At 41.7% G+C, this 14,728-nt stretch overlaps 1 protein-coding gene across 5 annotated transcripts in view; it reads right to left on the bottom strand.

The window, feature by feature from the left end:
- Window positions 1-9,025: 9,025 nt before the first annotated feature.
- Window positions 9,026-14,728, bottom strand: part of ANKRD29 (ankyrin repeat domain 29) — a 42,471-nt gene continuing 36,768 nt past the window's right edge. For 3 of the 5 annotated variants that reach the window (XM_057698313.1, XM_057698311.1, XM_057698315.1), the window contains one exon: window positions 9,026-10,094. Coding sequence is in view for 3 of the 5 variants with exons in the window: in XM_057698311.1 (XP_057554294.1) it covers window positions 10,011-10,094 (84 nt within the window). In the remaining 2 variants the exon portion in view is untranslated. Of the gene's footprint in view, window positions 10,095-10,745; window positions 12,236-14,728 lie in introns of those variants that run through there. The other 2 variants (XM_057698314.1, XM_057698312.1) reach the window with 1 other exon arrangement.

Here is a 14,728-nt window from a genome sequence, read left to right as displayed (position 1 = left end):
AAGCACGCTTTCTCTAGTTGCGACGAGCAGGGGCTACTCTTTGTTGCGGTGCACAGCTTCTCACTGCGGTGGCTTCTTGTTGCGGAGCACGGGCTCTAAGCGCACGGCTTCAGTAGTTGTGGCACTCAGGCTCAGTAGTTGTGGCTTGCAGGCTCTAGAGCGCAGGCTCTGTAGTTGTGGCGCATGGGCTTAGTTGCTCCTCAGCATGTGGGATCTTCCTGGACCAGAGATCAAACCTGTGTCCCCTGCATGGGCAGGCGGATTCTTAACCACTGTGTCACCAGGGAAGTCCCCATCACTGGTTTTTGTGTTGTCAAATCAATGACAACTCCTTTGTTCTCATCTCTCTTGCCCTCTCAGTAACATTCAGCAGATGATCACATGTTCTTCATAAAACATATTCTTTAACCCTCATTCTCCTAAGCAACCACTGCATCTCATCTTCTAGACTAGGGATGTGATTTGAGCAGGATATTCACGTTATAAAACTGTATTCCAATAAAATAACTTTGAGTTCTTCTAATGTAGAAGCTTTTTTTTTTTTTTGGCTGCTGGTAACTTGGAATCCTCAAAGTAGGCAGTGATTCAAGTGGGCAGAGAAAAAAGAATGCCTAACTTCTGCAGAGACTGTAAGCTTGCCTAGTTTCTAACTTGAAGGCTGAAATTCAATAATAGGAAATGAAGATACATCTGGGCCTTTGAGGTACCAGGATGCAGCTGACTTCACCTGGTGATACCTGAGACCATTCCTGATGGACTTGGCATTTCTTCACTTTGCACTTTTTTTTTTTCTTCCCACTTCCGCCCCCCACCCCCCCACCCCCACCTTGTATTAGTCAGCTACCACAGACTGGGTGGCTTAAATATCAGGAATTTATATCCCATGATTATGGAGACAGAGAAGTCTAAGATCAAGCTGCCAATCAGTTCTGTTTCTGGTGAGACCCCACTTCCCAGCTTGCAGACGGCTGGCTTCTCACTGTGTGCTCACATGGTCTTTCCTTGGTGCATGTGTGTGGAGAGAGAAATCTCTCTCTTCTTCTTTGTGTAAAGTCACGAATCGTATCAGCTTAAGGCCATACCCTTATGATCTCATTTAACCTTAATTACCTCCTAAAAGCCCTCTCTCTAAATAGTTACACTGGGGCTATGGCTTCAACACATGAATTTGGGGGAGGGGGTACACACTTCAGTCCACAGCAGCGCTCCTTGTGCTCAGGTCTGCCTTATGACTTTGGTGGGCTCTTAGCACCTTTGCCTTTGGGGCCCCTTCCCTCCTTAAAAAAACACTTAAAATTATATTTTACAACTGCATTGGTATAAAGATGGGTATAATCCAAGCTGATTTTATTATTATATTTTTATTTTTCTTCTGATTTTAAGATAAGTTGATATTAAAACATTTCATGAGACCTTAAAAGTGTCAGGGGCCCTAGGCATGAGGTCTACTGGGCTTAATAGAGAAGTTGGCCACACTTTTGCTGCTAATGCCATAGAACTCATCTGTAGTATTTGTAGACACTGTAAATTTTGCTAATAGATCACGCCCAAAGAGGTCCAGGAAGAGCAGCTAGAGCTGACTCTAAGAGAACCACCTGTAGATAGGATGCCCAGCTGAACACAGGGAACAGGAGTAGGTGACCAACTCACACCTGTCTCTGTCAGGCTACATACTGCAAACACATTTTGGCGAAATACAGGAAACCTTGAGTCAGTGCGTCTGCCAAACCTCGAGGGAGTTCCAGGTTGCATGTTTTTGAGAGCTTCTTTTTGGTAATAGATGTTTTTTCTTTTTTATTAATATATAACCCATATATAAAGTATACAAAACGTACATGTACAGTTCGATGAGTTCTTACATATTATATACTTATATTATCTATTACTCAATAACCAATCATCCCAAACTGTAGTAGATTACAAGAAGAAATATTTACTATATCAGAATTTCTGTCACCCAGGGATTTGTGTGGCTCTGGATGGTGTTGGCTGATGAGGTTGTGGTCAAGGCTATCGTCATCGTCTGATGATGATGGCAGTCAAACCCCAGGCTTGACTGGGGCTGTAATATTTGCTCCCAAGATGCTGCTGGCAGGAGGCCTCAGCTCCTGTTCACGTGGGCTTCTCCACAGGGCTGCTCCTGTGTCCTCAGGACTTGCAACTGGCTTCCTCTAGAGTGAGGGATCCAAGAGAGCAAGGCAGGGCCGCAACAGTAGCATACCATCACTTCTGCCATATTCTACTGATCACACCAACCAGTCCTGATACAATGTAGGAGGGGGACTCTACAGGGACAAGAATTCAGAGAGGGGAGCACCGGGGGCCTTGTTGGAGGCCGGTTAGCACAGATTCGTGTGGGCACCACCCAGAGGAAGCCTATAGCCCATTTGCAGGGCCCAGAGGGCTCCCTCATGCCTTTTTTCCAGTCAATAGCATCCTCCCCTCCAACCAAAAGGTGGCCACTGTTCTGACTTCTATCACCATAAACTGCTTTTGCTGTTCTCGAACTTCATGCAAATGGAGTCATATTCTTTTGCATCTGGTTTCTTTCACTCAACATTATGTTTGCGGGATTCATCCACATCACTTATAGCAGTAGTTTTTTTTTTTTTTTTTTGCTCAGTAATAGTCCATGGTATAAAAATACCGTGGCAGACATTTGGGTTGTTTCCAGTTTGGGCTATTATAAAGTTGCTATGAACATTCTTGTACTGGTCGTTTCTTTGAAATATGTACTCCATTCTTTTGGGTTCTGCAATAGATTTTTAAAACTCCATACTTAAGCTAAATTTTACAGACATCTTCATTTAAAATAGCTTACAGATACAACTCATGACTTCAGTGTCAGTGGTTTATGAGAGTTCAGGAATGGGGTACTGTTGGTCAGACTTACGGTAAAGTATCACTCACCATACTAAGGATACTTGAATTGATGATTAATCCAGTCATAGGTTGCAGTGTAGTTTAGACTCACATAGGATGTGAGGATGTGGGGACAACTTGAAACTTGGCCATCAGTGTTTTTCACTGGCATTCCCCAGTCTGGAGGATTTAGTCACATAATACAGTTTCCTTTGCCTGGGGTGGCTTTTGGTCTTATCCTTCCTAAAATAGGAAGTCTAGCTCTTGTAAGCGGAAGACTTTCTAAGACTATTCTTAAAAGTTCAACTGCAAGAAATAGGAACAATAACAGCATTTCCTGCATTAAAAATTAGAGGGTTAAATTCTAGTGAGGGAGGAAAGAAGAAACCGAGATGGGAGAAGTCATTCCTTCTGTTGCCAGAGATAAAGCTGACAAGGCATCTAAAAACTGAAGATCTTGGGAATTCCCTGGCGATCCAGTGGTTAGGACTCAGAGCTTTCACTGCCTGATCGGGGAACTATGATCCCGCAAACCTTGAGGCACAGCTGAAAAACAAAAAAACCCAAACAACCCCCCTCACCAAAACCTGAAGATCTTAAAACATGACTTCATTCATATTTTTAAATTATCTTAAAATATTGCCAAAAAATAAGGATAAGGCACCAGGAAAAGATTCTAAGACTTTCCAGGCCCACTAATGCATGAATTATTTAACTGAGGACTAAGTACAGTCAGAGAGCTTGGAGAAAATACCTGAATTAGTATCACTGGTTTATCTCATTGTGTTTGCTGGGTTAAGCAGAGTAAAGAGACAGGCCAGGCCCTCTGAGGAATGGGAAATAAATTACTCCAAATTTGCCTGGAGACTGTAGAACTTGTTTTTTGTCTTATTTCGTTTTGATCTTGGTTTTTGGTTTTGTCCGTATTTTGAAGCACTAAGTACATGGGTGTGAGCTGATGTGGGAAAATGGCATGAAAAGTCATCACACGGCATGAATCTGTTCACAGCTGGGCCTCAACATGGTTCTACGCACTCACTTTTTAACATCTTCTCAGAGTGAGATAAAACTCATTAATGAAAACCAACTGACCAGCACAGATAAGTGTACTTTCTTGCATTTTACCAAGAAGGGAGTAAAACCTTAACTCCCAGGCACCACACAGATCCTGCACAGAGTTCTTTGTTGGTGACAAGCAGAGGTAATTCATTCTGATGGCTGCCAACAATTCCTAGAAAGTGTTAGGAGTGACTTCAAAAAAAAAATTTCTACCAACAGAACTAGAATCATTTCAGGTCAACCATTTAACTTATCATCTGCTCCAGGTCCTGACCAGATACCATGCTTTTCCTCGCCAACACACGGCCAGGATTCTTTGATGACTGAACAAGCTCACCAAGGGCAAGGTTGTAGAGTGAAGGAGGTATGGAATTTGTCAGTCCTTGTGTTTCATGGCCACACTTCTTCATGAGGTTTGTTGCCTGCTCTCCTCTCCTTGAGACTCTCTCCTCCCTTGATCCACATTTCACTTTCCACTCCTGTCCGTTCCATCTCCTCTCCTTTGCTGATTCCTTTCTTCCTTCCAATTTCCTTCTCAGCTACTTCCTCTCACTAGAGTCTTTCTGGGGGCCTCATTTGTCCCATGACTTTGACCATCACATCTACATAGATGATGCCCAGATTAGGAAGTGTCTTGTCCTAAACATTAAGCTGCTATTTCCAACTGGCTTCTGGAGTCTATTTCACACATTCTTCAAACTGAACATATCCAAACTCCTTCTCTCTCTCTGTCCCCACCCCAACTTCGCTATTCTTCCCTATTTCCTAGCACAGTTATTGGCACCATCCACCATGTAAACCTTGTGTGTGGGAAAGAGACCCAGCAGACCTGAGACTGCTATCTACACAAAGTCTTGCTTACAAGGCTGGCTGTTGGCTGGCATCTGGACTTGGTTGGCAAATTGTTCCCTACACTGATATAAAACTTTCCCTAAGTGATAATGGCTCACTGTGCCTATACTGTTTGCACAGTGTGGTTTATGCTAAATGCCTGATTTCCTTCTGGCAGTCTGGAATTCTGGTAAATGCTAGGCAGAGGGCGCCTATATGACCAGCTCCTAATGAAAAGCATGAGTGAATCTCTAATGGGCTTCCCTAGTAAATTACACTTCACAGTGTTGTCACAAGTCTTTCCTAGAGGAGAGGACTCTTTGAAGCTTTAACCTGGTTTCCTCTATATCTCCATTTCATTTCCCTTTCCCTTTTCTAATTTTGCTATATATCAATTTCGCTATAATCTTAGCCATGAGTATGACCATACGATGAGCCCTGTGAGTCCTCCTAGCAAATCACCAAACCTGGGTGTGGTCTTAAGGTCCCCGACACACCTTAGTATAATTCCTAATTCTTTCTTTTCCTCACCCTCTCTGTTCAATTAATCACCTAATTATCATTAGCTCTATCTCTAAATATTAAAAACAAAAAAAGTCCCACATTCTCTACCTTCACTGCCTTGATCTTATAACCATGACTCCATCTGGGCACCAGTCTCCCCCCCATCCCCCCACTAAGAAAAGCAAAACCTAAAGATTGCAGGACAGCTCCAAGCCAATGCTATGAAGGAGGTTATTTCTTGTAAAAAAAAAAAAAAAAAATTCAACTGAGTAAATTTGAAGACCTAATTGGCTTTATTCAAGGATTCATGGGACTTCCCTGGTGGTCCAGTGGTTAGGACTCTGCACTTCCACTGCAGGGGGCACAGGTTCCATCCCTGGTCAGGGAACTAGATCCTTTAAGCCGTGCAGTGCAGGGAAAAAAAAAAAAAATCAAGGATTCACGAATTGGGCAACATCCCACCTAGCAAGTAGAAAGGAGCTTTAGGAGCTGCACAAAATGGGAGGTTTTCAAAGGTAGGAAGGGAGTGGGGCAAGGAAGTCATAAAAAGAAAAAAGGTTACAGTACTTCAGGAGAAGTCACCTTCCGTTGGGGTAAAGGTGGGGATCTATCATGCAGTTTACCTCCCAGGTGCCAATGTGGTAATTCCGGATTGACTGGTTCAACTTCACACTTCTGGGAGTAGCTGAAACTGCAATCAAATCTTGGTTTGCTGTTCTGGGGGCAAGTGACCCCATTTTGGGCCTGTTGCTGCTTTTTCAAAATGCTCGCAAAGCTGGTTTCCTCAGCTGCAAGAGGAGGAGGATGACAGTGCCTGTTCCATAGGGTTATTGTCCACGGTAAATAAGAAAATGCATATAAACTTCATGAGGTTATCTATCTAAAGTGCTAAGCACATTCCAATCCTTTAACAAGTGTTAGGTGCTCTTTCTATTGTTACTATTCATAATCTACAAACTCCACCTGGTCACTAGTTGTGACGTTCAGCACCAAAACCACTTTATTATGAAATTAGGACCTCAGCTTCTCACCCCTATAATCTGCAGCGCAGGCCCAACCCAAGTAGCCTGGGATTTGTGTGGGGAGGGGTGCTCTTTTCCTCTGAGTAGGTGCCCCAGAGTGGGGCAATGATGAGACATAACTTTCTTGTGGTTGTGAAATTAGGAGGGAAGGGGGCAGAGCACAACCTTTAAGGATACAACAAAAACTGGTTAGAACCGATTAGGTCCAAGATAACAGAAGATTCAACTTCCGACAGACCCTGAACCTCATTATATGCTCACTGTAACACATCAGCATGCTAAATGACACACCCACAGGCACCGTGACAGTTCCCAGGCTAACCATAAAAGGCCAAAAGGTGTGCAGTGGCCCAATTCCTGGAAATCCCCGTCCCTTTCCCCAAAATACCTAGAATAATCCTCCTACTCATTAGCCTATGAAATGACCCAGTCCATAAAAACTATCCACTCCGTATTTCAAGGCCTCTCGCCTTCTGAGATGGCCCACACACTGTCTGCGGAGTGTGCTTCTCCCAGGGCCGCTCTTGCCTTTTGAGATGGAACACAGTCTGTCTATGGAATGTGTATCTTTCTAAATAAATCCACTTCTTACCTATCACTTTTTTTCTCACTGAATTCTTTCTGCGATGAGACATAAAGAATCTGAGCTTCATTAAGTCCTGAGACCAGGTGTGCAATCTTAATTAAATGACAGTGGGTTCAAGTCCTAACCTGGGTTTTGTCTGGGTTTGAGTCCCACCTGAATTGTGTGGTTTCAGTTGCAGAGGGTGGATGGAGCAGGGGAGGACCCCAGGATGGCCAGGGAGTTGCTCCAGATTCCTGATGTTACTGTTGCAAACACTTGTTTCCCAAATATGAAGTTGTGCAAAAATCATCAGCTACTGCAGAAGAAAAAGCCACTGCAAAGGACTGAAGAGCCAGGAGCATCACAGATAATACAAATAGATATTAAGATGTTCACACACACACACACAAACACACACACACACAGATCAACATGTGAGGTGATGGACGTGTTAATTACTAGCTGGGGAATCCTTTCACAATGTCTACAAATATCAAATCATCACAACGTACAATTTAGAGTTTCATTTTCAATAGCTTTTATGACTATCCCAGGAATTTTTGTTTGAACAAAAAAATCTTTGGGGATCATTACAAAAGTTCTGCACGGTAGAAGTAATGAAATCATAGGTCCATAAATCTTAAAAATCCTATTCAGTTTCCAAATATCAATATATTTATCAACAGAGCTGAATTATTCACTCTAAAATTCCATGCTATTAAAAATCACACAGAAAGAACTGATTAAAAACAAACAGGAAAAAGCAGTAAAGGCAAACTGGGTAGTACGTTAACTTTATTTTGAATTATAACATGGAATTATCATCAAATAAATGGATGTAATGAAAAACTGGGGGTTCAGTTAAGCCAGTGATTTGCATAGGAATTGCTACTTCTAAGTCTTAGGACGCAGAGCTCACTGAATGGTGAATTAGATTAACATAAAATAAGAACCATCTACCTGTGTGCCAAATAAATGCAATTTAACTTTGTTAAAAAAAAGTTTAAAAATGCAATTAAACTTTAAGTAACAGACTTTTTGTTCAGTCTTTGGTGACAGATTAATACAATCATCTTCCCTGCTGTGGATAATATCATCATCTCATCTCCTTTAGACTAAATGTGATCCTTCTAGGCTACAGACCTCTTACCTACAGTTAAGAAGGCCTCTGTTTAATATTGTTAAAGCTACTGAATTCATTTTTTATGCCTCTAGTATTGATCAAGAACATTACCCACTTAAAAGGATCTTACAAATAGGCCAAAGACAACATGTTCTAGGGAAAAACAGTCTGTGATCTCATCCCATTTTGTCTTTTGGAACTTTGTCATCAGCACCCATTACACGGTTGTGATTTACAACAGTGATGAGCAACTTTTCTTGGTTGGGGACAAAAATAAAGCATCTCAGTCCGCATTAGTTTCCTCTTCAAAATGAATATAGCTTTATGAAATTCCCATGAAAGAAGGTGTATTTGTACAACTTTGCTGAATAAAAGAAAGCCAATGAGGAGAGACTGGCACTGCTTTGTAACTACTAAAATGTTTATATCTGGATGTTTCAGCAATACAGACAGAGCTTTCTAATTTTTTATCCTGAAATTAGACTGCAGGCTGGTTGCTTGCTGGTCAGGTTGTAGGCCTCTCTGGGAGCTCTCTGGGTTGCTCGTTACTGGATTTGCTTGTGATACGGATTTAAATAAACTGATTTTTGTTGATTGATTGTTTTAATTCATCATAACAAACTTTAAGAGAATATCTTCTAATTTCAAAATTATAAGTCATCATTTACTGACTTAAAGATAATGCTTTTAGTACCACTGCAAGTTGGTACACACACATGCATACGTACATATACACATACATACGGTTTAGAACATTTCCTTCCATCTTAACATGTTTTTACAAAGAACATTGGCTAGAAACCAGAGCAGAACATGAATAAGAAAACTAGAGATATGCTTAAACAGCAGAAATGCCATCAGTGTTTATTATGGTAGATTATAGAAAGATGGTTTAATTTTTGTGTGTGCAATTAGGCACTGACTGAGGCATTTAGACACCATGGATTATAAAGTGCATTGAATATAAATTTTGACCCCCCCCCCTTAAAGGAATAATTCAGTAAAACTCAGGTTTCTTTCTTGAATCAATCAGCTCAAGAACATGCATAGATGAACACATTAAATACAAATAACAGTCTTTTATTACTTATACTCCTGCAATAGTAATAGCGACATATTATACTTGCATATATCACATTTTATCCAAGGACTCCAAAGTCATTGTGTCAAGCAATTGGTGTTGGAAGCTCAAGATTCCACAGCATAAGTCTACTTAGTTATGGCACAGGAAATAGATTCCCAGCAACAGACCCAAAGTAACAGCTCAGAGACCAGCCTACATTTCTTATGGTTTGTAATCTTCTGAATTTCCAAATTTGCCACTTGTGTCCTATCATACCTGCAACACTGACTCCAGGTAAAAATGATTTTTACGTGTTAGGGATAAGATGAGGACCAAATGAACAATTTGTCTTTTTTTATAGTTCAACAGTCCATCTTTGAAAATCACATGGTGGAATGTCAGAAGTGGCTTTTTAATAATATAAATTTACACATTATTGATTCATAGTAACCATGGCCAGGGCCCTTGTGTAGAAGAGAACATTTTACACTGGAATGACATACATATATATATAAAATATGAGGGAACCATATGTTTGGGTACACATACATTTAACACAAAAGCAAAAGTGCATCAATTCACTGAAGGTCAGACTCTCAGTCTTTTTAAAGGAACAAAGCTTTCTGTTTTCTTTCTGTTTCTATTTCTAAGATAAAGGATTTAGCTCTATCTTAGAGTTTAACTGAAAGACCTAAGTTGATGTAGTTTAAAACGAGTTTCTGTGGAATCCACGAACGTGCCAGGCCCCCTGGAGTGGGGCTACAGGCCAGTGTGAGAAGCCCACTACAGAAGAGGAAGGAGTCCCTGAGCTGCTCTGCTCTTGACTCAGGGCGCAAAGCACAGCTCTTCTTGATCAGGGACCCAGGGTGCGCATCCTGGGCATTTTCTTTCTCATAGGAATTTCCAGCACTATTTGAAAAGCAATTTCTTTTTGGACAATATGATTAAGGTTTCTATCTTTCGGTCAAATACAGAACTAAATTAGCTCTTCCTGTGTCCTTCTTTACTTCGGAGGAGATGCAATATACGTTCATTTTTGGTTAGTTCTGCCGGAAGTTCATTGGCCTGAAAACAGATAGGCATGAGTGAATTGCCACAGCTGATGTGGTTTTAGGGACTCCAGAGAGGGGCCCCTGAGCCCCACTTGCTCCTCCACTGATGAAAAACCCCACCAGACTCAGTCTTTTGTATCAAGGCATTAAAGGTTTCCTTCCTGCCTGCCTGCCTGCCTTCCCGCCTTCCTTTCTTCCTTTATTTTTGGCTGCGCCATGTGGTATGCAGGATTTTAGTTCCCCAACCAGGGATGGAATCCGTGCCCCCTGCAGTGGAAGCTCAGAGTCCTAACCACTGGACTGCCAGGGAATTCCCAGGTTTTCTTTAAATATATTTAAATGTAAATATCACCAGTTACTTTCTTATCTCATTGTTAGAGTTATTTTTCTTTCTTTCTTTGTTTTTTAAATTAATTTTTGGAGTATAGTTGATTTACAATATTGTGTTAGTTTCAGGTATACAGCACAGTGATCCAGATATATATATATGTATATACATATACAATATATAGAATATATGGTTTATTAAATATAAAACCAACATATGGTTTAACCATACAAATATATGGTTTATTACAAGATATTCAATATATGGTTTATTACAAGATATTCAATATCTTGTAATAAACCACAATGGAAAAGAATATTTTCCATTGTGGTTTATTACAAGATACTGAATGTAGTTCACTGTGCTATACAGTAGGACCTTATTGTTTATCTATTTTATATATAGTAGTTTGTATCTGCAAATTCCAAACTCCTAATTTATCCCTCCTCCCCTACCCCTTTGGTAACCATAAGTTTGTTTTCTATGTTTGTAAGTTTGTGCTTTGTTAATAAGTTCTTCTGTATCATATTTTAGATTCCATGTATAAGTGATATTATATGATATTTGTCTTTTAGAGTCATTTTTCTATCTAGCCATATCCCTTACTAGACAGTAATCTCCAGGAGGCCAGGGTCCATGTCTCATTAATCACTGTATCCTCTTTTGCAGAACAATGCCTAGCGTATCTCGTATGTGCTCAATAAACAGATTTGATAACTTAATTAGTTTTGAGACAGGCTGGGACCTGGACCCTTTGCTGCAAGTGCTGCAATGCCTGCACCTGGACAAACCTCTCCTCCAGCAACAAAATACAAAGAACCCACAAGGGACTAAAAATATCTGTGTGCATGCACAGTTGGGGCAAATTATGGACAAAAAATACAAAAAGACCAAAGAACCCAACTGCCCCTTCTGAAGAGCCCGGAGCAAAAACAGGGTGTTGGAGTAAAGGCAGGGAACTGCGCACGCCCCCTGCACTCAACACCACAAAGGGGTGAGCAGACACCTAAGCCTCTCCTCTGGACCCACCCCTGGACACACCCTATCCTCACCCCATATGAGGAACCAGCTTGCCACCCCTCCCCACCCCATCCCCCACACCCAGCGAGCAAGCAAGGGAACCTGTTACTTGTTCTCCTCCCTCCTGCTGCAGCAGGGGCCTCAATAAAGCCTTGTCTAAATTTCTTGTCTGGTCTCTAGTCATTTTCTATTGATTACGGAAGGCCAGGAACCCTGGTTGGTAGCAGTTTATTACATACGGCAGTCTGTCTGCTAGGGACTTGAGACTCTTCTTTCAAGGAGAAGGCAGAGTTAGGAAACATCCAGAGCATAAGACACGTGGGGAACAGCAGCTTCCGTGGCCCCCACGCCCCACCTGATTCAGCCTCACTTTATGTCCTTTCTTTTCACAGTGCTGCAGAGACACAGTCTTCAAGCATTTATTTTGTGAGCAAGTCCCTATCTTAAGCAATAGATGTTATAGGGCAATGGTTCCCAATATTTTGGTCTCAGGACCTTTGTACACTCTTAAAAGTTATTGAGGACCCCAAAGAACTTTTGTTTTTAACTTACCAGAAATGAAAACTGAAAAAAAAAATTAAGTATATTTATTAATTCATTAAAAATAATAAACCCATTATAGGTTATCATAAATAACATATTTACGAAAAATGATTATGTTTTCAAAAACATAAGAGTAGCACTGTTAACAGTTTTGCATATTTCTTTGCTGTGTAGCTTAATAGAAGACAATTGGATTCTCATATGTGCTGCATCCAATCTATTGTGATATCTTGTTTTGGTTGAAACACAGGAAGAAGATTCAGCTTCATGCAGATAGGTAGTTGGAAAAGGGAGAAGCATTTTAACAACCTTTTCAGATCACAGTACATATTTTTCTTTGATGCTTCACCAACACAGGACAAATGGTATTTCTTAAAGATTAATTGCCATGTGCAATTTGAAAGCACATCAATGAATTTTTCTACTCTGTTGCATTAAAATCCATAGGTCTATCTATCTGCCAGTGGATTTTTTACCTACACGTGTTTGTAATCTCATGTTCTGGCCATTTAGAATGTATTAGTTTACTGAATTATACAGATCTTCTAAGTGTCAACACATTTCATTATAGAATCCCCAAAGCTCACATTCATTAATGTTACCAATTCATCAGAAAAGCTGTAAGTATTGGGAAGCTGTCAGGCTCACGTGATGGATACAAGCTGTTCTTTCAAGTAAAAGTGGAGTTCCACGAAAAAAGTGGCTGGCTCCCTTTGCAATTCGAACATTTGCACAGTGCTTTTCCTTGAGACAACCATACGCTTCAGTCTACAGCAGAAATGCCTGGTGCAAACTTCACATTTTGTTAACACAGAGTATTGAAAAGATATACAGCAAGGGTCAAGGTTTCATAAAATTAAAATTGTTTACTGCTTCATCAAAGACGTTCTTAGCTAAAACTGGTATTTTTGTAAAATAACCTACGATGTGTAAAATAACATACAGAGCTTCATAAAATCATTTGCCACTGCAGTTTGTGACCCTGCTTTGATGTGTACTAAGGGGCCAACAGTTTCATCCGCCGTTGCCTTTGCACAATTACAGCAAATGTCAGCACACCGAAAAGGGCAAGTAGTGTCACTGTATTATTAAGAATATTGTTTTGACCTATTAGAAGCCTTGAAAGGGTTTTGAGGACACCCCAAGGGTCCACAGACTACACTTTGAGAACAGTTGTTATAGATGAATAAAAGGATATTCTTGGGAATTCAGGGGAGGCAGTTAAAGGGTATAAAGGCACCCAAATCAGGGAGAGAACCGGGATGTAGTTTGCTTGTTTGTTTCCTGCAGTTAAACCTGGAAGCCCAGCTGCTTTATCTGAAACCCTGATCCTAGGTGAAGTTCCTGCAGTCCCCACTTTCCAGGCTGGGTCTGCACAGCATGTCTGCAGCTGCACCCCTGCCCACCCACAGGACCCTTGATGCTGATGCCGGACTGACTCAGACAGGAGTTGCTATGTGATGCTGCTTTAGACCAGAGGCCTCTCTGTGGCGTTAATTCTTCCATTAGCTTAGTTCTTGCAGGAGCAAACATTGTACAAACCTAACGTCTGGGCCTGAGAAAAGCGCTCCTCGAGAACAGACCTGAGTGCCATCCAGTCTCCGAGTACCCTCAGGATGAACTGTTTTGCATCGTTTGTTGGTCCTTGATGACAGGCTGGCAGGAAGCCAGGAGATCCTCCCCAGTCAGAAAGAGGAGCAGATCTCAGGAGCTGTACCTCTTTCTCAAGCTTGTTGAGTTACAATGTGTGTGACCGTCACCATGAATGTCCATATCCGTTACCATTAAAATAAGCCTCAAACTCTCAAACAGTGTTGTTAAGTTTTGGTCAATCACATCACTGTTCTGTGTGTCATCTGTATCGTTTTAAAAACCTGGTCTCATTCCTCCTCTCTCCTGGTGGGTCCCCAGTGAATTCTCAGGTTGCTGAGGTTGTGCCCACTGTTACAATGGCTAACACCAAGGCTAGCCACGAAAGGCCATCTTATTCATTATGGAGCAGGACCACAGGTCCATACTCATGACCCACAGCATCACACCACTCTCTGTCCCCACTGTTCCTGGGAGAAGATGTTCTGAGTCCTCAGTTGGGGGTATCAGGAACACAGGACCCCCGCACCCATGGGGATGGATACAGTGTGGGGAGAGGTTTACTGGGGACATTGGTCAACCTCTCCTCTGGCACCTGCCCCACAGCAGAAGCCCTGGAGCCCCTAGAGCAGAAGGATGCTTTTGTACTAGCTGAGAAGTGACTCTCTCCAGGAAGCCCTCAATAGCATTCTTTACTTCCTGCTGATAGCCCCGTCACTCTGTATTACAAATGCTTGTTTAATTGTCTGTTTTCCCTAGTAAATTCTGAGCCCCGTGAAGGCAGACACTATGTGAATTTCTTTCACCATTATCTCCCATAGACAACGTTCACAGCACAGTGCATGGCATCTAGTAGGCACTCAATAAGTGTTTGTTGGATGAATGAATGAAGGTCAAGAATACCCTCTCAAGAGTCCTGAGTGGCTGCTGGAATCCCAACACCCTAGTTTCTGGAGCTGCCTCTGAAGACCCTGGCTTCTACGGGCTGCCTGGCGTGCGTGTGGGCAGTTCCCTGGCAGCTACTCCCCGCTCTCCAAGGGCTTCTGCAGGATGAGACTGCAACATGGGCAGCTCTACACATACACTCAAGTAGCTTTAGGGAGGGTCCAAAGTCCAGCATTTTGGTCACTGGAAATTCCCCATAACCATCATTGCTGAGATTCCAG

Source organism: Hippopotamus amphibius, chromosome 11 (genome assembly GCF_030028045.1).
Source record: "Hippopotamus amphibius kiboko isolate mHipAmp2 chromosome 11, mHipAmp2.hap2, whole genome shotgun sequence".
Taxonomy (NCBI): Eukaryota; Metazoa; Chordata; class Mammalia; order Artiodactyla; family Hippopotamidae; genus Hippopotamus; species Hippopotamus amphibius.
The sequence above is the reverse complement of the archived record's forward strand: the minus strand, read 5'-3'. Positions and strand labels throughout refer to the sequence as shown.